Raw genomic sequence first — 21,885 nt, forward strand, 5'->3', positions numbered from 1 at the left:
GGCCCTTCCCGGTCCGCCCGCTCCTGCAATGGCCGCCACCGCGGCGTCTTGCCCGCAACTAAGATGGCGCTGAGCGCGCTTCCGGGCCAACCCGGCGGCGGCGCGCGGTCGGCCGCTCCCGGCATGCTCCGCGCGGGGCCGGGCCCAGAGCTGCCAAAATGGCGGACTTCGAAGACCGGGTGTCGGATGAGGAGAAGGTAGGGAAGGAGCCGCTGTTCCACGGCGGGATCGGACCCCTGTCCCCACAGCACCCGCGGGAGGGTAGCGGGCGGGAGGTGGTGAGGAGGGTCACCCGTTCCCGGTATGCTGGTCTGTGGCCCGGTCTCCCGTCGCCTCCGGGTGGGCGGGCCCCCGAGCCCGGCCGGGCCGCTGCTGCCCTGGTGAGAGGCCGGCGGCCGGGGATCAGCGGTTACCGCAGCAACTCTTTGCTTTTCGGTTTGTTTCGGTGCAGCTGAGGTGGCTCGGCGTGTCTTTGTGCGTGGAAATACATTCTTTGGTCTTCCGCTTTCTCTTTCCTGGTCAACAAAGTTAGCGGCGTCTTCAGAAGGTGCTGTGCAACCTATTGGGCTCCAAAACGCCTTCAGAGCATGTCTTCACGTTTTCTGCTTGCCTCAGCTGCTGACAGTAACTTTGATGTTGATCCTACAAATTATACTGGGTGGAATAGAATCACAGAATCAGCCAGGTTGGAAAAGGGCTGTAAAATCAAGTCCAGCCGTTCTCCCGGGTCTGCGAGTCCCCCACTAACCCATGTCACTGATGGACTAAGCAGAAGCAAACTGGCAGCACTGATGCCATTTAACACATGAAACTTGCCTTTTCTGCCAGGTAACGCTAGTTGCCTACAACAGTAGTTAAAAATCCACTGTTACTCTTCCTTACATAATAACAGAGACTACATGTAGCTTTTTGCTTTGTTTCTTAATGATCTGGAGGAGGTATTAAGCTCATGGATCTTCAAGGATCTTGCAAGTCTGGAGATTGCTTTCATTTTTCCCTTAAACTGCCTGTTTCAGCTTCCTTACAATGACATTCATTGTGAATCAAGCAGAGCTTTAAAGGTGCAGCTCATCCTTTAGTTAATATTTTAGATGGCATGAGCATTGTTGGAAACGGAAATTCCAGAACTGAATTCAAATGGCCTTTAGCACGTAACTGAGATCTATCCAATGGTGTATAAACTATTTTCCCCTGGCATCATTTGGCTGAATTTCACTTGAAGTGATACAACTGAAGTTATCATTGCGTCTGATGTGAAAATGAAAACAAACCTGAAGCTTGCATCAAGGCCTGGGATTTAGTCTGGGACTGAGAGCTGGTGGTGCAAGGACTTGGGGTCACTGGGTGGGGTTTTTCCTCCTTTTGCTGCATTCATCTGAAATTTGCGGTTCTTTCAAAGCACATGCAGGGAAGCAGTGTCCTTCAAGAAGTGGACTGCGCTTCCCCCAAGTGCTGTACCTGGCAGAGTAGATGAGATTTCACTTGAAATCGGAGCTTACATTCTATTAGATGTCCTGGCTCAGGCAACCTAGATTCAATTTAAAGCAGCTCCATGCCTAGCATGGGTAGAAAAGGATAGAGAATCTGAAAAAGAAACATACAGTGAAGATTTACCATAGGATCCATTTCATAACCTTTTAGATAGGTCTGGACCTTTTATATATGGTTCCTTTTTTAAGTCTGAGTTTGCCAGTGCTTCAAGATAAACAAAATGAATTCATTGCATCCCCTGCCAAGCCTCACTTCTTTATTCTCTGTATTTTAGGTAAATTAAGGGATTCATTTTAGTTTAAGGTCTTCTGCAGCCTACCCTATTGTCTACTTAAGTTCATCGTGCTGCCATTTTGCCACTTACACTCATGGCTGAGCAGCTTCTCTCAGCCACTTTCCCCATTTCAGCAGCAGGAAGCGAGTTCTGCTGGCATGGTGCACAGCACCTGAAATGGCAGCGCTGGCCAGGAAGTAGGTCAGCTTGCAGAAGTCTTGTTTTGGTGCTTCTGCAAATGAACATCCTGTTATGTGCTGACACCACTTTGAAACAAAACAAGTCTCAAAACCAACTGCAATTCAAATGCTTGACATTTAGGATTAATTACTCCGCAGCCTGTTTCCTGCACTGCACTCCTGAATTCAATAGTTTGATTTAAATGCTTTGTATTTAAGGTTGGATGGGGCTTGGAGCAACCTGCTGTAGTAGAAAGCGTCCCTGCCTGTGGCAGGGAGTTGGAACTGGATGAACATTAAGGTCCATTCCAAACCAGACTGTTCCAGGATTCTGTGATTTTATTACTCCACACAAGAGACAGGGCCAGGGATCCCTTAGAAAAGTGAACGCCATTCACTGGCGGCATTTTCTTTGTTGATGGCTGGTTTTGTGATAGCATTTGATTGAAATGCAGGCTCCATTCTGTTTTGGCTTAATTTTGTTCATCCTTCCAAGGAAAAAGAGTTTGTGGAAGACTAAAAATCTCTCCTGTAATATTTACTTTGGTTTTGGTTTGTTTTTTCTTTTTTTTCCTACTTTTTCCACAAGGATCTGTTTATGAGAATCTATTGATCTAAAAGCTTATTAAAACAGTGTCCCTTTTATGAGGGTTCCATGTACAGTGCAATTCTGCAGCCACAACACGGATGAATAAATTCATAAAATACTAAATTTTATGTCTTTTTAGGGGCCTTATTTTTCCATATGTTGAAGCACCTCATAGAAGGGAATCTATTCATCTGGGGAGTTAATTTACAGGATGTATTCTAGTGCAGTCCTCCCACTGACAGGCATCACAGCATGAAGTGCTTTAGCACAGTGCCACACTTCAGCACAGGGAGACACCTGCGCTAGTGCTTCCACTCATGCTTTCTTAGAAAAGCACATGGTGTCATTTCAGAAGCCCCTCAGCTATTTTGGGCTGGCTCTCAGCAAAGGCCACAGAGAATATAAAGCAGAAATATCTCTCTTAGTTACTTATACATTATCTTCATCACCTTCCAAATATCTGACAGTGAAATGTAACAAGACTGTGGCAGCAGTCTCTCCTTGTTACAGTTCTGTAGATAGTGAAAACTTTGAAACAGCCAGAGCTACGTTTTTAGGATTGCTGGATACTAACAAACCTTATCTAGAAGCAGAAAACTAGGAGAAAGGACTTTGCTATTCTGTATTGCAGCAACTACACAAGTCCTTTTAGGGTTTCATTTGTATTGCAGAATTACTTAAAGCATGAAGATAATAGATGCTCAGTCCAGTTAAGGCAGAGCTGTTACTCAACACTGTTGGAATAAGGCAATGTACCCTTTGTTTGGGAAGCTGTTATTTATTTCCTTTCATGGCTTGCTTTAAATCATTATGTGACAAACAATACAAACAACAATTAAGAATTAAAGCAGGGAGTACGGTTGAGAGAAGCAAGTTATGTACAGCTCTGGCATAATTCAGCTGAAGAGGGTGGATGTATGCACGTTCCTTTGGTTTACTGCTCAGAATGAAAAGTAGAAAAAGTAACCAGGGTTGTCATGAGCACTGTTCTGCAGTCACCTTCAATAAATGGCTGAGGCAGGAGGGCTCATTGCCCAGCTGCTTAGCTGTGCTTATTGCAAGGAATGTGACTTTTATTATTCCAAGGGAGAGTTTTAATTTGTGACATTTCCTGTTTCAAGTGTTCCAAGATGAGTCTGTTCCTTTTGGGCCTGTAAAAACCATAAAAGATTTGATTTTGAAAACCATAAACTCACTAGTTTCAGCAAAAACAATTCCTAGACCACCTAAGTTCCATCAGTGCAAGACATGTATATTGGATTTCAGAGCACAGTGCAGGTTTATTACTTTTTAGAAGAGAATGGGGTTTTTCTGTTCCAGCTTCAAAGGTCTTTTCATTTATTTATTATATCACTCACAGCTTCACGTCACTGAGTTCTGCCACTACTCTGACACTTCATGGCTGAGCTACAGACCAGTTTCCAAGAAAACACTACAAGATGGGAGGAGTAACATGCAACAGAATGGCATAAATGGTGTGTCTGCTGCTCAGGGTTAGGAGGGACCAAGGCAGCATTAGAGGATCACAAAAAACAACCCCAACACCTTCTCAAATTTGAATGCTTTCACTTGGAGGCTCTTATCTGACTTTTCTGGTTCATTTTGGCACTTTTCCTTGCCCATTTCTGCCAGTTCCCAGCTTTTTACCTTGCGTCTCCATAGCGCCTTGTGCATGCTGAGCACATAACGTGGCTTTTCAAAGTCCATGGGGTATAATTAGCTGTGGAAGCAGTGCCATGGCAGTTGATGTAATTGATTTACTGCTCCATTTCTAGAGGGATCAGCCTCTGCTACTTCACATGCTTTTTGCTGTGAAGCTGTGGCATCTAGTTCAGCCAGTCATCAGCAACAAGCAAGTTGCATCACAGGGAATCACAGTGTCCTGCAATATAAGGTGTAAGGTTCTCTGAGTGCAAGGTGCTGCACATGGGTTGGGGCAGTCCCAAGCAGAAATACAGGCTGGGTGGAGACCAGATTGAGACAGCCCTGAGGAGGACTTGGGGGTTTTGTGCAATGAGAAGCTCCCCATGACCCAGCAGAAAGTACTTCCAGCCCAAACCAACAACCCTGATGTGGGCTGCATCCCCAGAGCACAAACAGACTGTGTGAGCAGTCGAGGGAGGGGATTCTGCTGTGTTCTGGTGAGACCCACCTGCAGTCCTGATCCAGCTTTTGGGCCCCCAGCATAAGAAGAACATGGAGCTGTTGGTGTGAGTCCAGAGAAGGCCATGGAGATGCTGTGAAGGCTGAAGCAGCTCTGCTCTGGAGCCAGGCTGAGAGAGCTGGGCTGGGTCAACCTGGAGAAGAGAAGGCTCCTGAAGGGGAGACCTGAGAGCAACTCCAGTGCCTAAAGGGGCTACAGGAAACCTGGAGAGGGGCTTTGGACAGGGGGATGTAGGGACAGGCCAAGGGGAATGGCTTGAACCTGCCAGAGGGGAGACTGAGATGAGCTCTTAGGCAGAAGCTCTTCCCTATGAGGGTGCTGAGGTGCTGGCACAGGGTGCCCAGAGAAGCTGTGGCTGCCCCATCCCTGGCAGTGTTCAAGGCCAGGTTGGACACAGGGGCTTGGAGCAAGCTGCTCTAGTGGAAGGGGTCCCTGCCCATGGCAGGGGTTTGGAACTGGATGAGCTTTAAGCTCCCTTCCTACGCAGACCACTATGATGTGTCAAACACTCCTTAGTTCTGAGGTTGTGCTGTAAGTTACCATCTAGTTACAATTACACTTCTACTCCAGTGGTTTCTTATTCTTTGTGTATCTTGCCATTTAGCTGACTGATTACAGTTCACAGGTGCCCATGTGAAGTTTGAGCTTCTTCCTGAGTACATTTAGAATTATTCTGCTACATTACACTAAAAAATCTAGTTTTAAGAGATTATTTCTACTTTGACAGTGCATGCCTAGATTTCTTCCTAAATCTGGCACTTCTATCACTGTCAGAGTTGATATTGATGGTGAATTGCTTCAGTGTAGGTTGCAGTATGTGTGAACTCAGTAAATTACCTCTAGTCCTTTTGTGCTTCTCTGTAGGTGCGTATAGCTGCAAAATTCATCACTCATGCACCCCCTGGAGAATTCAATGAAGTGTTCAATGGTAAGTAAAAAAGGTAAATTGATCGGTAGTGTTTTCTTCACATTTCATGTATTATAAGAGTCTAAGGCTCTGTCACAATACAGTGCTTTTAAGGTTAGGAAGTGGTGAGGGAAATGCATGCTGTCATCCTGTGACTACACATGCTTAATGAAATGGTGTAATCATTTTAATGTTTGTATTTGCCCAGTTGGAAATGAAATGCATGAAAAGAAACATTTGATTAAAACCCCAATAACCTGCACTCTCTGTTCTCCAGATGTCCGGTTACTGCTCAGCAATGACAATCTTCTCAGGGAAGGAGCAGCACAGTAAGTACTAATATTTCAAACACATGTCAAATTACCATCAGAGATGCATGTTTTCCTACACCCATCACTCTGTGACAAAGCCATCTATTTGTTATATTGAGAGCAATCTTCTGTTATTCCTTATCCTCCCAACAAAATACATATTGAAAGGCATGGATGATTCTTTTTAAAGCCCTAAGTCAGAATTTATACTGTAGAGGCCATATAAAACTGACAGGAAGGCACTCTGCCAAGAAGTTTTAACTCTGCAGCAGCAGGAATGTCTGATCTTGCTGAAGCATGATTTGGAAAGCAAGTGGAGCCTGAAATACTGAGTAATCCTTAGCTGAGGTTCAGAAAAAGAACTGCCCTGAAAAGAAGAGCTTTCAAAATACCTTGTTTACTTACACAGTCTCATCAGAAGGTGTTTAAAGATTATTGCACACAAGCTTTTTGATGCTAAGATCTTCCTGCAAGCTATGTGACATGTCACTCAGCAGGTCTTTGCATAAGAAGATTGTTGTGAATATTAGGCTACTCCTTTGCTTACCTCGCTGCTGTCTGAATGGGAGCTGGGGTGTTCCTGTTTTGGCCTGCTCACGTTCCCCCAGGCTGCCTGCTGTTCCACTTTTGAACTCTGTTCTTCCCTGATCATCACTAAAAGAAACCTGGCTTCAGACCTGGGGTTTTATAGCTATCTTTAATAAAAGGCATTGAAAAATCCTTTAAAAGTGCTCATGTGTATTATTTGCTAAGTTAGTTAAAATTTTCTATAATATAAATCATACCATGTACTACTTTTGATTGTACATTTAACTGTAGTCAAATAGATGTGCATGTACAGCTAAAGTTCATGTTCTCTTAATTCTTACAGTGCATTTGCACAGTATAACATGGATCAGTTCACTCCGGTGAAGATAGAAGGGTATGATGATCAGGTAAGGGAAGACACTCTGCAGTTGAGTTTTGTATTACTACACTGTGCAAACCCAATAAAAATGTTCCATCAAGATGTTGGCTAGCTTCATTCTACTTAGAAGTTACCACCTCTTCTCCTCTCCCCACATCATTCTGTTACCAACCTTTTGTTCTTATAGAAGCAGCATAAGTAAAATGTTCTTCTAAAGCATTGTCTGATACTACCCAGTAACTAATTCATCGTCCCTTAAGTAAAGCTCCTTGCTGAATGCTCTTAAATAGGAGTATGAACAATTAAAGATTATTGTTTGTTTAAAGCTCACTTGCAAATCCTTATGTTGCTGCCTGCTTACAGCTCCTACTGACAAGCAGTAATAGATTCATTTTCTGCATTTTTAACCCATTCCCAGCTACTGTACAAAGTATGTCTGGTCTGTTCACCAAGCCAGGTGCCTCCATAGCTTTTCTGCTCTCCCAGATATGTTCATGGGAGGCAAGTATTTGAGAGGGCTGTCCATAGAAATATCTTTGACAAGAGAAAGTTACAGAACAGCCTGCAAAAACCCCAAAATCAGTATTTGGGAAGCCAGAGAATTATGGTGAATAAGACAAAGGAGAGGGGAGGTACAGTGCTACTTTGCTGTGTACTTTACTTGGTGTTTATTAGAAATAGCCACATCTCTGTACCCTTCTTCACCAGAAGGAGAGCTATTGCAGCATGAAGCATGACAATAAATGCTAAATCTCAGAGTAAATTTTTTTTATTCCTTCAGAAACGAGAAAGGGAAACAGCAAAAATAACTTCAAAAGCAGAACCATCTGTTTGTACTGTAAGGATGCCCAACTTTAGGCTAAACTTACACATTATTATAATATAGCCATTTCTGGGAGAGAAAACTAAGTGCAGTACTACTGTGAAGAGCAGAGTTTAACTCCAGCCTCATTAAGCTACTCTTAGTTGAAATTATTACTGAAAAACATTTTTTCTTTAAGTGGTATTATAGCTCAAAGAAAGAATCTATGAAACATTGATATCTATTCTGATAAGGAAAAACACTAAGCACCACATTTACAGCAGCATATCTTAATTTCAACTTCTTTTACAGGTCTTAATCACAGAACATGGTGATCTGGGCAATGGCAGATTTTTAGACCCAAGAAACAAACTTTCTTTCAAGTTTGACCATTTAAGGAAAGAAGCAAGTGACCCGCAGCCTGAGGACACAGAATCAGCTTTGAAGCAATGGAGAGATGCCTGTGACAGTGCATTGAGAGCTTACGTGAAAGATCATTACCCCAATGGCTTCTGTACTGTTGAGTATCCATCTTTCCCTGAAAGTTCATTGTTCCATGTCAGGTGCTTTGTGCTGGGCAGTGCTGTTGGAATTCTCCAGCCTCACGAGTGTTTTCAACAATTTTAGAATAAGAAGTTCCAAAGAGGGTGCAAATATTTTGTTTGCACACAGTATTAGATCTTCTTTCTCATAGTCATGACTACCAACCACCTGAGCACCTTTGGTTAAATAACAAGAGGCATAATTTGTTCATGTGAAGGTGTTGCACAATGTCATTAGTGGTGTATGTTCCCAGTGCAATACCACAGTAGCAAGCCTCCACAATGCTGCCAAGAACAGAAATGAAGAATGGCTTTCCTCTGCTCTTGGGCCTTTTTAACTCTTTTTTCTAAACACAGGTTTATGGTAAATCTATAGATGGGCAGCAGACAATTATTGCCTGTATTGAGAGCCACCAGTTCCAGCCCAAAAACTTCTGGTAAGACTATTTCAATGTAGTTTATTTTCTTCCTTTACTGGTCCTCGAACAAACCGATCCTCTATGTTTTGTGACACAGTCTGAAGAGCAAATAGTTTTGGGCTTCCAAAGAAGTTCTTTCCTCATTCTGTAGTCTCTTTTCCTTGCAGCCCCCTTGGCACTTTCCTAAAGCTTTCGGTGTGGCTCAGTGACATACCCAGAGAGAAAGGTTTTAGCAGAGGCAGACAGATACCCCCTTACATATTCCAGAGCTACTGGAGCTAGTCTGTGCTGAAGCTGCATGGGGTTTTGCTGTGCTTCAGAAACTTAATTCAGTGCCATGCAAGGCACTGTAACACTGGTCATAAGCTGACAGCAGAAACAACTTGCTCTGGTTAGTTTGGTTCTTTTTGTTTGAGCTTTTTGGAAATGGTTTTCATGCTTTGCTTATGTTAGGAACGGTCGTTGGAGATCAGAATGGAAGTTTACCATCACACCACCAATGGCTCAGGTGGCTGCAGTGCTCAAAATCCAGGTGGGTTACTTTTTCTGGCAGTAACAGAAAAGGGCTGCATCATGCTTCCCTTACGCAAATGCATTTGACTCAGAATGAGATGCTGAAGTGTAGCCAAGATGTCCTCCTCAAGTCAAGATGCTATTACAATTCAAGAAGTTAAATGTAGTGTTTCAGACATCATCTACAGTCTGGCCTGTGGTTTATTATATAGCATTACCCTATAGGCCTCCAACTCGGCTTCACGTTATATGGCTAAAACCTATACCATGAATTTTTTTATAATTGCTCTTATTTCAACTCTAGGCGTTTACTGCATTAACATAATCTTGAACAGTCTTGACAAAGAATGAAACCTTTTAGAAAATCCATCCTGCTTTTAGTCTCCACGTAAGCAGAGAAGACTGGCACAACGATGCTGTTGTGCCATTCTGGTAGCATTGGGGGCTCTAGGGATTGCAAAATGAGTGTTAATGATAACCTGCATTTTGTTTCTCTGTTCAGGTTCACTATTATGAAGATGGCAATGTTCAACTGGTTAGTCATAAAGATATCCAGGACTCTGTACAGGTTTCGGTAAGTATGATAAAAGATGGGTTTATGATAAAGCAATCGTTTTATTCCTTAAACACTTCATGACCACATTGTCTTGATTTGAGAGTAATATAACTTTAGGGTGACTAGTCAGCATAGTTGTAGTGTTTAGAGTCACATGGGAAACACATTCTCAGTTGCTTAGACTGTATTAGGAGTCTCTATTGGAAAGCTTATCCTACAAGATTCGGTTCAAGAGGCCAAAATGTGCTTTTCTGTCTAAGTGCAACTGTCTGTGAACAGTTAAGAGCAGTATACTAAGGGAAAATAAGTCCTCAGTACAGTGGAGGGAGCAACAGTCCTGAAATGCCTAATTCTATGCCATGAAGGTCTACTTCCCTTCTGCTCGCTAGGGTGCAGTAGTGCTCCAGTTTGGAGCACAAGCTTCAGCAAGTACATGAAATCGTAGAACAGTTAGGGTTGGAAAGGACCTTAAGGTCATCTAGTTCCAGCCCCCTGTCTTGAACCTCAACATGAGGCAGAAGTTACTGAAGTTTTCCACTTCATCTATACTCAGCCTATCATTTGAGAAGAAACGCATCATACAGCTTCTGTAAGTTGGTCTTAAACATAGAAATTTCTTTTTCCCCTTTGTAGAGTGATGTCCAGACAGCCAAGGAATTTATTAAGATAATAGAAAATGCAGAAAACGAGTACCAGGTAAGATTAGTGGTGGTTAAATAAGCATCAAAGAATCACAGAATGACTTGGGTTGGAAGGGACCTTAAGGATTATCTAGTTCCACCCACCTATAATGGAATCATGCCAGTCTCCATTTACAGCTAATGGAAACATGGAAAACTGACCTTTAATTCTGTCTCTGGCTGAATCTGATATCGATTGTAAGAATTACTTAGGAAAGGGCAGCAGTATTTGTTTAAAGAACAAATTTTAAAGGTATTTGTAATTAAGAATCAGGTTTGCTGTGGGGTTATCTTAAATGGCTACAAATGATCCCTGGAACAAGCATGGAAGAGGAATGGGCAAGTCTATGAATCTTCCTCTGGGATAGTTAAAAATACTAAAGAGGAAATTTGTGTCACAGCTTTTTCTATTGTCCCAGCTTGCATATAAAGAAACTCAGTACAGGTAAGTCAGTGAAACACCAAAGGAGATACCATTAGGTTTATAAGGGGAATTTATAGAGACCCTTTTCTTTACACACGCCAGTGACTGTTGCGTGTCTTCTCCCCATAGAAAAGGGTTGTGGACTTTACGGTGATGCTTTCTCAGAGTGTCTTACTACTGCTGTCACTGCTTGCCTTTGCAGACAGCAATCAGTGAGAACTACCAGACGATGTCAGACACCACTTTCAAAGCCTTGCGCCGGCAGCTTCCTGTCACCCGCACCAAGATCGACTGGAACAAAATCCTCAGCTACAAGATTGGCAAAGAGATGCAGAACGCTTAACCCGGGAACGGGGAGATGAGGAAATGTTTGTGTGCAAAAAACAAATGTGGTCCTATGCCAAGTAGATGGTTTCTAAACCAGTGCAGCGTTTTTCTAGGGCTTTCAAAGTTAACAGGTTTTCTAGCCTCAGAGAGAACTGTGGAACAAATAGCATTGTCTTTGTGTTTTGTGTTTCCTGCTGCATAAACTTCCTGTTGTGACTGCATTTACTGATAGGTTGTTTTAATTAAGCCACATTTCATGGCTCAGAAGTGTAGCTGTTTTCAATCACTGGTTGGAAAACTTCCTAGCTGGAAAAGCCCTATTATAAATACAGCTGAGGGTGCAGAGCATTCCCCTCACCCATGTACAGCACTCCAGGTACTCCAGTAAGTTTGTCAAATCTGCCAACAGCCCCCAGTGCTATGCTGCAAGATACAGTAAATGCAAGAGACAGCGAGTCCTCGTGTAGCCTGACCTCCACAGAGCAAAAGCCTGCAGGCTTAGGTTGTACTATATCAGATGAGTTTACAAGACCCTTTACAGAACCCCCCCTGCCACGCAGCCAGCTCTTCCAGGGACACAATTAGTGGGTTTTTAACCTGAAGATTTGAGCCATGTTCCCTAAAAGTGAACGTTTTTGCTCTCCCCTCCCCTGTGTGTGTACGGTTATCAGGCATCTGCATTTTTACAGAGCTGCAAGCTCCTGTGTTGAATCACTGCTGATCCATGTAGGCTGGATGGTGATTAAAGATGCAAGTGTCTACAGAACAATAGGTATGTTGTGCTTCAATGCTTTGTGGCAGGTTCCTAGAATTTGTATCACAGGTGTATGGATGGATAGTGTACAAAATAAATAAACTTGCACCAAAGTGAGAGAAAAAACCCTTTCCATTTTGTCTCAATCATGGCCAGTTTCTTACTATCTTAAAGGGGATTTTAGAATCAATCTCTTGCTCTCCCAGTGCTTGCTCTGTTGCTTTTCTTCCCCCCGTAAAAGCAAAAACAGTCCTACAAGTTTCGCTGTAAGGGGAGGCTGAAGAAACATGTTTCTGCCTTTCAGGCAGAACTCAGAACATGTATTCACTGCAAAATTAAACCTTTGGTGAGCTTGCTTTGCTTTGTTTGCACTTGGTTATCACTGGGCCTTCCTGCAGTTGTGGTTTTTAAACTGGCTAGTGTCTTCCTGGGTTTAAATACACAAATGGGTTGGGATGGGGCTGACTGTGCATTCCACTTCAGGCTTTGCCCAGTAACATCACAAAAATAAGTGTGTCTATCCTTTGTGAGAAGTTTTGTCTAAATAAAATATATTTGTATTTGCTGTTGAGACTGACCTTTCATCCTCCAGGCACCCTCTGTATCCAACAGTCTAGTGAAAATACACTGGTCTTTGTTTTAAAGCCATCTGTGTCTGGTCTTTCCTGGTTTTGCTTGTGTTAGCTCCTGCTGGAGGCAGATCAACAGGCATCAGCCCGAAATCGGGGCTGGTGTTGTACGCAGACCCACAGGTGATGCTCCCAGAACTTTCCAATTCAAAGAGCACTGATTGAAGCCCTGTGCATGCAGGAAAGCAGCAAATGAGGTTGTTCCACTCCTCATGGGAACACCTACAGCACCTTTCCTCCTCAGCTCATGAAACACTGGCAGTGGGTTGCATGCTGTGCCAGGTGAAGCAGGACCATCTCTTTCTGAGGTGCTGCATGCCACCAAGCAAAGAGGTGCTCAAGGCCAGTGCTCCAGTGGACAGTGTTTGTAGAAGAGTCACCTCCCTGCCTGTGGTGCCCAGAGTTGAAAGGTTGTGTGGACAAACAAAGGTCCTGTGCTCTGTGGCCATGGTCCCATCCAGACAAGCGCTGCAGTAATTCCAAGAATGTGGAGCAGAAGCAAGGCCCAAGATAATGCTGTGCACACAACAGGGCTTTTATCTGCCTCAAGGCTTTTCCCCGCTCTGGGTTAGTTACACTGTGAGCAGCTCACCACCTCCTGTTCCAGCCTGAAGGCTGTTTCTATCTCTCTGTCCTTCTCCAAGTCTTTAGCTAATCATCCTTTAGGGCAACTCATTCCCTGCCCACTCCTGGCCCTTCTCCCCCACCAGCCTTCTTTACTTCAGGCTCAGCTATCCCAGTCTTAGCTCCTTCCCAGCTCCTATTTTTTCCTTGGAAAACCAGCTCTTTGTGTGACCAATCACCACTGGAGCACTAAGGAAGCACCAGCCCAGCAGTGACACATACCCAGAAGCATCCTAATCCTTAAAGTTGCGGCCTGTGGTCTGCTGGAGACTAAAGGCTTCAGTGGAGATTGAGGCCACCTCTGGAGCAGCACATACCCTGTGCTGGCTCTGCTGAAGTGTGCAAGAGTCAATCTGACCACGGAGGAGTCGTGGTGAGCCGGCACTGCAGCGTGAGCGAGTCAGGGAAGGCAAAGCCAGCCCAGGCAGCAGCAGGGCTATTCAGCTGCACCAAATGGAGAGAGCTTTTTCTATCGGTTTGCAAGATCAAACCTTAAAGCTCCAAGATTCTGCCTGCAATATGTGACAGAAAGACCGACAAGCAACTTCTCCAGAGGCTACATCTCCATTTTCCAAGCCTCAGAGCCATCAAACAGCCTACAAGGAGCCCTCCACCATGGGTCTATCAGGCATCTCCAGGCAGCAGCGCATTCTCGGCATGGCCTGGGGCAGAGGAAAGACCACCCATGCTAAAACCAGGGAAAACAGCAGACTTACCCCAAGACACCCAGGCCACAGACAGGGCCCAAGCAGTGCTTTGAGCAGTCCCAGCGTCTGGAGCCGTTTCACAGGGGCAGGTCGGGGATCACCATCCTCACCGGGCAGGCTGGAGGGTGAAAGAACAGTAAACCAGGTCCTGCTGCTGCCCTATTTATAGAGCTCCTGCCTCTCATCATTGGATACAGCCCTGCCAGCACCTGGGCTCCTCTCCTGCCCCCCCGGGCAACTCCAGCCAGTGTTACTGGCCGGGGGTGGCGACAAGCCCAGACCTCTGACACCCACCGCTCGGCTCCCCCAGCGCTGCACTTCTGGGGTGCCCCTGTGGGGTACGGGGCAGGGGATGCACCCCTCGGGGGTCCGGGCTGAGCCATCCCCACAGTCTCGCGTGGACCACGCAGGCGGGACCCCCCCGTGGGGTGCGGGACCCCAGGAAGTGCGGGGCGATAGGGCAGGATCCGGTCCCTCCCGACCGCCCCCCCCCCCCCGCGAACCACTGTGCGGGCGGGCCCGCAGCGCGCACGGCCCCTTTCGCTTTCGTTTCCCCTTACGGGGAGAGCTCCAGCCCAGCCCGGCACAACCCTGAGCACCTCCTCCCGGCTCGGTCCTGTTCAGCCATGCCACGGGTCAGCGTAGTGGAGGCCAGGCTGCGGGGGGATGAGTTCGTGCAGTTCCTGCGGGACACGGGCCGGGAGCAGGAGAGGCGGCGGGACACGCTGCGGGGCATCTACAACCAGGAGTTTCGGTACAGGTGAGAGCGCTTGGCCAGACCCGGGCAGCATCGCCTGGCACTGACACCCCCCCCCCCCCCAGCATTGCCTACTCCCCCTGGCCAGCATCACTGGTCCCCAGCCAGCATCACTGGGGCTTCACATGGAGTGTGAAGCCAGCTCCAGTGGGGTGTGCTGGGGAGCAGTGTGTGGGGGGGGTCTTCAGGGTCTCTCCTTTGTCATCTGCCTGGTGTGATGGAAGAGCTTTGCTTTCTGAGCAGCGAGGACCACCGGGGCCTGTTAAACACGGGCTCTGCTCCCTCGAGGCATGGATTAAACCAAGCACCACTGGGATCTGGAAGCAGAAGGGACAGAGCGGCCCCTCCGCACACCAGCCCACATGCCCCCGAGCTCCTCTATTGCACCACAGCCGTGCTGGGATGTTATCCAGCTGCATGCCCCCCACCAGCAGCCACCTGGGCACAGCTTCAGACCCCCAGTGCCTGCCTCACCCCATTGACACCGGTCACGCTGGCTCCTGCCCAGTGTCACCACTGTTAATCATTGGCAAAGCCCGGGTGTGGGGGGAGAGACCTGGGAAGCGCAGTAGCCGTGCCTTGGAGGAGCTGCCATCTGCGCTGCTGCTGTGCAGGGGGTGACCCCTCTGGACAGCCTCTGTTCAGGGTCTGGGAATGGGGACATGTCCCTGCCCATTCCTTCTCCCTCTCCTGGCACAGCAGGCAGCCACCGCGTGCTCCTCACCCCAACCTCAGCCCTGCTCCAACTTCCCTTGTTCCCACTTTGCCTCCTCTCGGCTGCAGCGCTGAGCACAGCCCAGCCGTGCTCTGTCCCCCCCCAGAAACCTCTCCCTTGTCTGTGCAGGACTGAAACGAGAATGCCCAGCTTCTCCTGTGTCCTGTACGCGCTGAAGGTGACCCACCGGGTGCAGGTTCAAGGGGAGCTGGTGCGCTTCAGGAAGGTGAGGGATGCCGTGGGCTGGGGCCGTGCAGCAGTAGCAGCACTGGGACTGGCTCTGCTGGAGCTGCACCTGGGGCCATGCTGATACTGGTTGCTCCCTGCAGAAACAGCAGCGCGTGGTGGTGGCAGACCAGTACTGGAGACCCAGAGCGAAGGCAGCGGCGCCAGTGTCCACATCTGCCTCAGGGCAGCAGCCCAGCTCCCGTCCTCGAGCACCCCTGAGCCGTGCCAAGAAGTGGTATGAGCAGCAGCACCCTGCCCGCACCCGCAATGCCCTGGGGTATCCCGTGCCTCACTTGGAAAACCTGTTCCTGCCTTCCCACAGGGCCGAGCTCATCAGCGAGAAGCACGGGGTGAAGATCTTCTCGGAGCATGACAAGGGCAACGGGCACATCCGCTTCCCGGTGGTGTGCGGCAAGCGCTACACGGTCACCGTGGTGGTGCAGAACCACGGAGCAGAGGCGGTGACGCTGCGGCGGTACCGGCCACGCAAGCCCTCCAAGGAGCTCTCCTTCACTGATGAGCAAGGGGTGACACAGGGCCAGTCACTGCTGCTGCACCCAGGTAGGGTCCATCCCTTGCACCCTGCCCTGTTCCGCTCAGGACCCAGCACTCACCTCTTGGCCGCGCAGGCGGCACATACCCCATCCAGGTGCAGTGCCTGGCCTCCTACAATGGGTACTTCCATGTCGTGGTGGACTTTGAGTTCATCAAGGAGCCGAATGTGTCCTTCAGCATCGGGCGCTGCATCGCTGCTGTCGCCGAGAGCCAGCTGGCCAAGGACCTGGGGCCCTCGGCACCGTTCCAGCCTTACCAGGCCAGCATCCAGCACCCTGTCACTGTTGTCACCGAGGATGGCATCCCCCCTGATGGGTATGTGGTGGGGTCATAGAATCATAGAATAGTTTGGGTTGGAAAGGACCTTAAGATCATCCAGTTCCAACCCCCCTGCCACGGGCAGGGACACCTCACACTAAACCATGGCACCCAAGGCCTCCTCCAACCTGGTCTTGAACACTGCCAGGGATGGAGCACTCACAACCTCCCTGGGCAACCCATTCCAGTGCCTCAGCACCCTAACAAGAAAGAATTTCCTCCTTAGATCCAATCTGAACTTTCCCTGTTTAAGTTTAAACCCGTCACCCCTTCATCCCTGCGCAGTGGCCCATGGTGGTGGGGCTGGGGACACCCTGCTTGGTGGGGACATGGGTGGTTGCATCCTGGGGGCACCCCAGCTCTGCAGTCCCTGTGGCACTGCTGTCCCCTCTGCCCAGCTTCCTGAAAAGCAAACTGGAGATGGAAATCCCGCTGTACACCTACCAGTACCCCAAGAGCCTCAAGGACACGATCCTGCTCGGACCCAGCAACGCTGGCTCCAGTTGGGCTGCCATGCAGTGAGTACTGAGGGATGGGGGCGACGCTGCCCATCCATACACCTGCCCCTGCTGCCCCTTAGCTGAGGTGTTCCCAGGGCACGGTGACATCCCTGCTGCCTTCAGGTCCATGCTGGAGGCTCCCCTCCAGGCTGGGAACTACCAGGAGAAGTTCCAGCTGCTGCTGCACCTCGAAGAGATCCAGATGGAGGTGGACATCCGGCGCTACGACATGGAGGACGTGCCCATGGTGCAGGACAGGGGGCTGCTGGTCCTCGACGTGCGTATGGGAGCCAGGGTGGGGGGCAGGAGGGGTGCTGGGTGTCCCGGGGGTGCCGGCATCACCCCAGCGTTGGGTGCAGGTCCCTGGTGTGGCTGAGAACCGCCCGTCAGTGCTGAAGGGGGATCACCTCTTTGCCAACCTGAGCAGCGAGCGGCACCTCTCCCCACTCGTCCAGTACAAGGGCTACGTGCACGGTGTGGAGCTGGAGAAGGTCAGCCTGGGCTTCTCCTCCAAGTGAGTGGTGTCCGGGCTGGCAGGGCCCTGCTTGGATGTGCCAAAGGTTTGGGCAGAGCCCAGGTGGGTGCAGGGAGCATCCCCGTGCCCTGCTCACGTGGCTCCTTCCCAGGCTGCAGAAGAAGTTTGTGAACAACCTGAGGTTCGATGTGACCTTCACCTTCAACCGGCTGCCGCTGCAGGTAAAGCACCGGGCGGCAGCCCTGGCCATGGAGCGTGGCTTGTCCAGCCTCCTCTTCCCCTCTGCCTCCTGCCACAAGTCCCTCTTCACGGGCACCTTCCAGCCACGGTGAGTGCTGTGAGTCGGGATGGGGATGGGGATGGTATAGGGACGGGGATGGGATAAGGATGAGGATGGGATAGGAATGGGGATGGGACGGGGATGGGATGGGATGAGGATGCGATAGGGATGGGGATGGGGCGGGGATGGGATAGGGATGGGGATGGGATGAGGATGGGACGGGGATGGGGATGGAGATGGGGATGGGGATGGGGATCGATAGGGATGGGGATGGGATAGGGATGGGGATGGGAACCCAACCCACTCTGCCTCTGCTCCTGCAGGTGGTTTGACCGCAAGCTGCAGGCGAATGAGGAGCAGTGCAGAGCTGTGACACAGATCGTGACAGGCATGTCCCGGCCAGCCCCATACCTTGTCTTCGGCCCCCCTGGCACTGGCAAGACGGTGACTCTGGTGGAGGCCATCAAGCAGGTGAGTGGCTGATGCCCAGGTCCAGCACTGGTCATGGGGCTCAGCACTGTCACCCCCTCCTCCCGCCTAGGTATGGACGTGCTTCAAGGATGCCCAGATCTTGGCCTGCGCCCCATCCAACAGCGCTGCAGACCTGCTGTGCCAGCGCCTCATCAAGGACATTGCCCCCCGGCACATCTACAGGCTCCTCGCCAGCTCCAGGAACTACGAGGAGGTGCCTGCTGACATCAAAGTAGGTCTCAATCCCTCTGTCCCAGCCCCTCCATCCCAGTTCATCTTTAATGGTGGCCCCCACAGAGAGCAGGATCCCACCAAACCCCTGTGTTTCAGCCCTGCTGCAACTGGGATGATAAGCAGAGCTGCTACGTGTACCCCAGCAAGGAGCACCTGGGGCGCTACCGGATCCTCATCACCACACTGGTGACAGCAGGAAGGTCGGAGGACCTGGGGTTGTTCCCACTGCCCGTGGCAGGGAAGCTCACGGGCTGCCTTGCAACCAGGCTGCAAGGGGGGTGTCCCAATGGGGTGCAGAGGAGGGTGGGCAGCAGCAGGGACCCCTTGTCTGCAGGAGGATGAGGACAAAGGGGGTGTGAGGCGATGCCCAGGGGGTGTGAGGGGATGCTAATGGGATGTGAGGGGATGCTAATGGGATGTGAGGGGATGCCAAGGGGATGTGAGGGGATGCCAAGGGGATGTGAGGGGATGCTAATGGGATGTGAGGGGATGCCAAGGGGATGTGAGGGGATGCTAATGGGATGTGAGGGGATGCCAAGGCAGCCTCACTCCACTTCCTCCCCAGGCTGGTGTCGGCCAACTTCCCCCCGGGATATTTCTCCCATGTCTTCATCGATGAGTGTGGCCAGGCAGTAGAGCCGGAGAGCGTGGTCGCCATCGCAGGTGAGTGGTGCCTGGCTGCTGTCCTGGGGACCAACCCTTCTGAGTCCTGGGGATCCCCCTTCCCCTGCTGAGCTCTCCCTCTGCACAGGGCTCCTGACTGCCATGGACCAGGACACCAACCCCAACGGGGGGCAGCTGGTGCTGACAGGAGACCCCCAGCAGCTGGGCCCCGTCCTGACATCTCCACTGGCCATCGAGCACGGCTTGGGTGAGCAGGGAGAGGGGACGGAGCGCTGCTGGCACCCAGGGGTGGAGCAGCCTTGCAGGGAGCCATGGGGTCTTGTTGGGCACAGGCACCTCGCTGCTGGAGAGGCTGATGCTGCACAACCCCCTGTACAAGAAGTCAAGTGGAGGATATGACCCACAGTTTGTCACCAAACTGCTCTGGAACTACAGGTGGGGAGTGGGACAGCATGGGGATGGGGCTGCTTGGTGTGTGCACCACGGGCTCTGGCTTCCTAGAGCCTTGTAGTGCCCTGGCTGGTGCAGGAGATGGGATCGGGACCCCTGTCCTGGGTGCGTGGTGCCTGGGAGGGTGCTGGGGCTGTGTGGTACCCACCCTAGGCACTGTCCTCCCTCCGCAGGTCCCATGAGGCCATCCTCAGGATCCCCAATGAGCTCTTCTATGACAACGAGCTGAAGGCCTGTGAGAGTGATGAGTTTGATGTCCGGAGCCTGTATTGTAACTGGAAGGAGCTTCCCAAGAAAGTAAGGGGAAATGCAGGAAGGGGAAGAGGGGAGCCCTGAGCTGTAGGTGGGGCAGAGCCCAACTCTCTGCACCTCCAGGGCTTCCCCATCATCTTCCATGGGGTTTGCGGGGAAGACCGGAGAGAGGCCAAGAGCCCCTCGTTCTTCAACACAACTGAGATCGAAGTGCTGGTCGAGTACCTCAAGAAGCTGCTGCAGAGCCGGGGCAAGGGGGGCTGCCCCAGTGTGTCACCAAAGGAGGTTGGCATCATCTCTCCCTACAGGAAGCAGGTGAGGGCACGGCTCTGCCTGCAGGGCATGGGCAGAGACCTCCCCATGGGACAGAGGGGCAGCCCCAGGGCTGCCACACGGGGACGGCTCCATGACCTGGCCCGTGCTTTGTGCCCCCCACCCCAGGTGGAGAAGATCCGGAAAGCCATCACCTCCCTGGATCCTGTCCTGCGGGCGCTGCCGGACATCACACTGCTGAAGGTACGGTCCTGAGAGCCGGGGGAGAGGAACCCCCCCCTGTCCCACCACCCTGGGTGCTCCCCAGCCCCTCGTCTGATGCCTTCCCCCCCCCCAGGTGGGCTCTGTGGAGGAGTTCCAGGGCCAGGAGCGGCGCATCATCCTCATCTCCACCGTGCGCAGCTGCAGCGATTACCTCCAGCTCGACCACAACTTCAAGCTGGGCTTCCTCAAGAACCCCAAGGTACCTGGGGTTCCTTGGAGATGGCCCCTTTCCCTTGGCACCCCCCCCCCCTCCAGTTATCAGGCAGAGCCGTGCTGGGTGCTCAGCACCACATCAGAGCTGCTTACTGGGGAGGAGGCTGCGAGGTGCTGCTGCAGGTAAAACGCTTCTTGTTCTCTTTCAGAGGTTCAACGTGGCCATCACCAGGGCCAAAGCTCTGCTGATCGTGGTGGGCAACCCGGCTGTGCTCAGCAAAGACAAGCACTGGCAGAGGTGAGCCCCGTCCGGCTGTGCCTGGATGATGCTGGGACATGCCCGGTGCTATGCAGGCAGCGAGCGCAGTGCAGGCAGCAGGGCCAACGGCACCCTCCTGCCCGTGCTCCCCTTGCTCTGTGCCCGCAGGTTCATCAGGTACTGCAGGGAGGAGGGTGGCTACACGGGGTACCCCTATGAGGAGGAGAGCCAGGCAGCGGACGGCCTCGCCACGGACCTCCAGGCGCTGCACCTCGGCAACTAGCACCCAGGTGAGCAGGGCTGGAGCTGCTGGTGGAGCTGTGGCAGGAGTGGGGTGAGCAGCGGCAGAGCTGGACCTGCAGCACCAGCATCAGGGGTCAGCAGCGGTTTCATGTGTGTGAGGGGCACTGGGGGCTTCTCCTGCAGCAAACACGACGAGGTTGAGGCCAGGGGCTGGCTGTCCCCTCCCAGGCCAGCAGCCAGCTCTGCCATGGGGTTTTCTGCAGGAAACTCACCTGGGAAAGGAGAAGAAGTCCCATGGAGCTCCAGCATCCCTCAGCCTGCCCCTGGCCTGCAACAGCAGCCTGCTCTCCCCTTGCTTCAGTGCATCCCTGCGGAGACAGGGCTGAGCCCCCCCCGGCAAGGGGGTTTCCTGACAGTCACTGCTGCAGCCAAGAGCCCTGGCATGGACCATGGGGCATCCTTTATCCGCTCTCACAGAGCGGGACCACACCAGCACCACTCTCCATTTCAATCATGACACAGCCATGGAAAGCCAATTCTCTGTGACTGCTCTCACTAGTCAGTGAATGGCTTCAGTGAGTTCCAGCCTCTGAAGAGCATCACTGGGTGCAGGGGGGAGCTCAGTGCTGCAGTGGGTAACTGGGGTGCAGGCAAAGAGCTGGCCGGGCACAGGGGGGTTCTGCACCCCTACCACAAGAGCGGGCAGCGCTGTGCAGGTTCGCTTTGCTTTGTTTCCCTAGAATAAATGTTTGGGTAAATGGGGTATTGATGTTGAGTCCTGGGCCCTGCCACTGCTGCTGGGGCTGGCAGAGCACGAACAGCCTCGCAGCAGCCTTGCTCCAGTTACAGAGGAGGGATGGCTCCAGCAGTGACCACAGTGCCCATTACATCAGCAACCGGGGAGCTCCCACCTGGCTCTTTCCAAGTGAGATGCTCCCTGGGTCTTACCCAAACAAGTGCTGATGAGCCCTGATCCTGCGCGAGCAGCTGGAGCAAGAGGGGATGAAGGATGCCACTGAGACAAGGGGGCACAAA

The 21,885-nt window shown here is 50.9% G+C and overlaps 2 protein-coding genes and 1 long non-coding RNA gene across 4 annotated transcripts; 2 read left to right on the forward strand and 1 right to left on the reverse strand.

Annotated features, from left to right (window-relative positions):
* Positions 1-50: 50 nt before the first annotated feature.
* CAPZA1 (capping actin protein of muscle Z-line subunit alpha 1) lies at positions 51-11,965 on the forward strand. The gene is made up of 10 exons (XM_061471955.1): positions 51-197; positions 5,562-5,625; positions 5,882-5,933; positions 6,787-6,850; positions 7,937-8,143; positions 8,524-8,603; positions 9,039-9,117; positions 9,601-9,672; positions 10,288-10,350; positions 10,961-11,965. The coding sequence occupies exons 1-10, from the start codon at positions 159-161 to the stop codon at positions 11,099-11,101; spliced, it is 861 nt and encodes a 286-aa protein (XP_061327939.1). The 5' UTR covers positions 51-158; the 3' UTR covers positions 11,102-11,965.
* On the reverse strand, positions 3,408-13,970 carry LOC133278808 (uncharacterized). The gene is made up of 3 exons (XR_009746696.1): positions 13,809-13,970; positions 6,463-6,559; positions 3,408-3,684 (listed from the first exon to the last, which is right to left on the reverse strand). It is a non-coding gene; the product is annotated as an uncharacterized LOC133278808 (long non-coding RNA).
* Positions 13,971-14,383: 413 nt separating this feature from the next.
* Positions 14,384-21,603, forward strand: MOV10 (Mov10 RNA helicase). Of its 2 annotated transcripts, none has more exons than XM_061471957.1 (22): positions 14,384-14,559; positions 15,401-15,497; positions 15,601-15,734; positions 15,822-16,060; positions 16,129-16,369; positions 16,771-16,890; positions 16,996-17,149; positions 17,232-17,386; positions 17,499-17,675; positions 17,951-18,098; positions 18,169-18,330; positions 18,429-18,532; positions 18,898-18,995; positions 19,084-19,203; positions 19,289-19,391; positions 19,580-19,703; positions 19,782-19,973; positions 20,100-20,174; positions 20,269-20,394; positions 20,558-20,646; positions 20,776-20,897; positions 21,058-21,603. In XM_061471957.1, the coding sequence occupies exons 1-21, from the start codon at positions 14,426-14,428 to the stop codon at positions 20,888-20,890; spliced, it is 2,907 nt and encodes a 968-aa protein (XP_061327941.1). In that variant the 5' UTR covers positions 14,384-14,425; the 3' UTR covers positions 20,891-20,897; positions 21,058-21,603. The 2 variants fall into 2 exon arrangements, with proteins under 2 accessions (XP_061327941.1, XP_061327940.1); XM_061471956.1 differs by having other exon boundaries at positions 21,114-21,603.
* Positions 21,604-21,885: the final 282 nt, after the last annotated feature.

Source organism: Pezoporus flaviventris, unplaced genomic scaffold, assembly GCF_033815535.1.
Source record: "Pezoporus flaviventris isolate CSIRO_AGI_PZ_B2104156 unplaced genomic scaffold, CSIRO_AGI_Pfla_v1 ptg000069l, whole genome shotgun sequence".
In the NCBI taxonomy this organism is placed as follows: domain Eukaryota; kingdom Metazoa; phylum Chordata; class Aves; order Psittaciformes; family Psittacidae; genus Pezoporus; species Pezoporus flaviventris.

What these genes read in the sequence shown, in the direction of transcription:
- MOV10 (XM_061471957.1), top strand. Translation starts at nt 14,426, where the DNA reads ATGCCACGGGTCAGCGTAGTGGAGGCCAGGCTGCGGGGGGATGAGTTC. An exon ending in GGAAGGAGCTTCCCAAGAAA is followed by an intron (nt 19,704 to 19,781) that starts GTAAGGGGAAAT and finishes CTGCACCTCCAG; the next exon opens with GGCTTCCCCATCATCTTCCA. An exon ending in AAAGACAAGCACTGGCAGAG is followed by an intron (nt 20,647 to 20,775) that starts GTGAGCCCCGTC and finishes CTGTGCCCGCAG; the next exon opens with GTTCATCAGGTACTGCAGGG.
- CAPZA1 (XM_061471955.1), top strand. Translation starts at nt 159, where the DNA reads ATGGCGGACTTCGAAGACCGGGTGTCGGATGAGGAGAAG. An exon ending in TAGAAGGGTATGATGATCAG is followed by an intron (nt 6,851 to 7,936) that starts GTAAGGGAAGAC and finishes CTTCTTTTACAG; the next exon opens with GTCTTAATCACAGAACATGG. An exon ending in AGGACTCTGTACAGGTTTCG is followed by an intron (nt 9,673 to 10,287) that starts GTAAGTATGATA and finishes TCCCCTTTGTAG; the next exon opens with AGTGATGTCCAGACAGCCAA.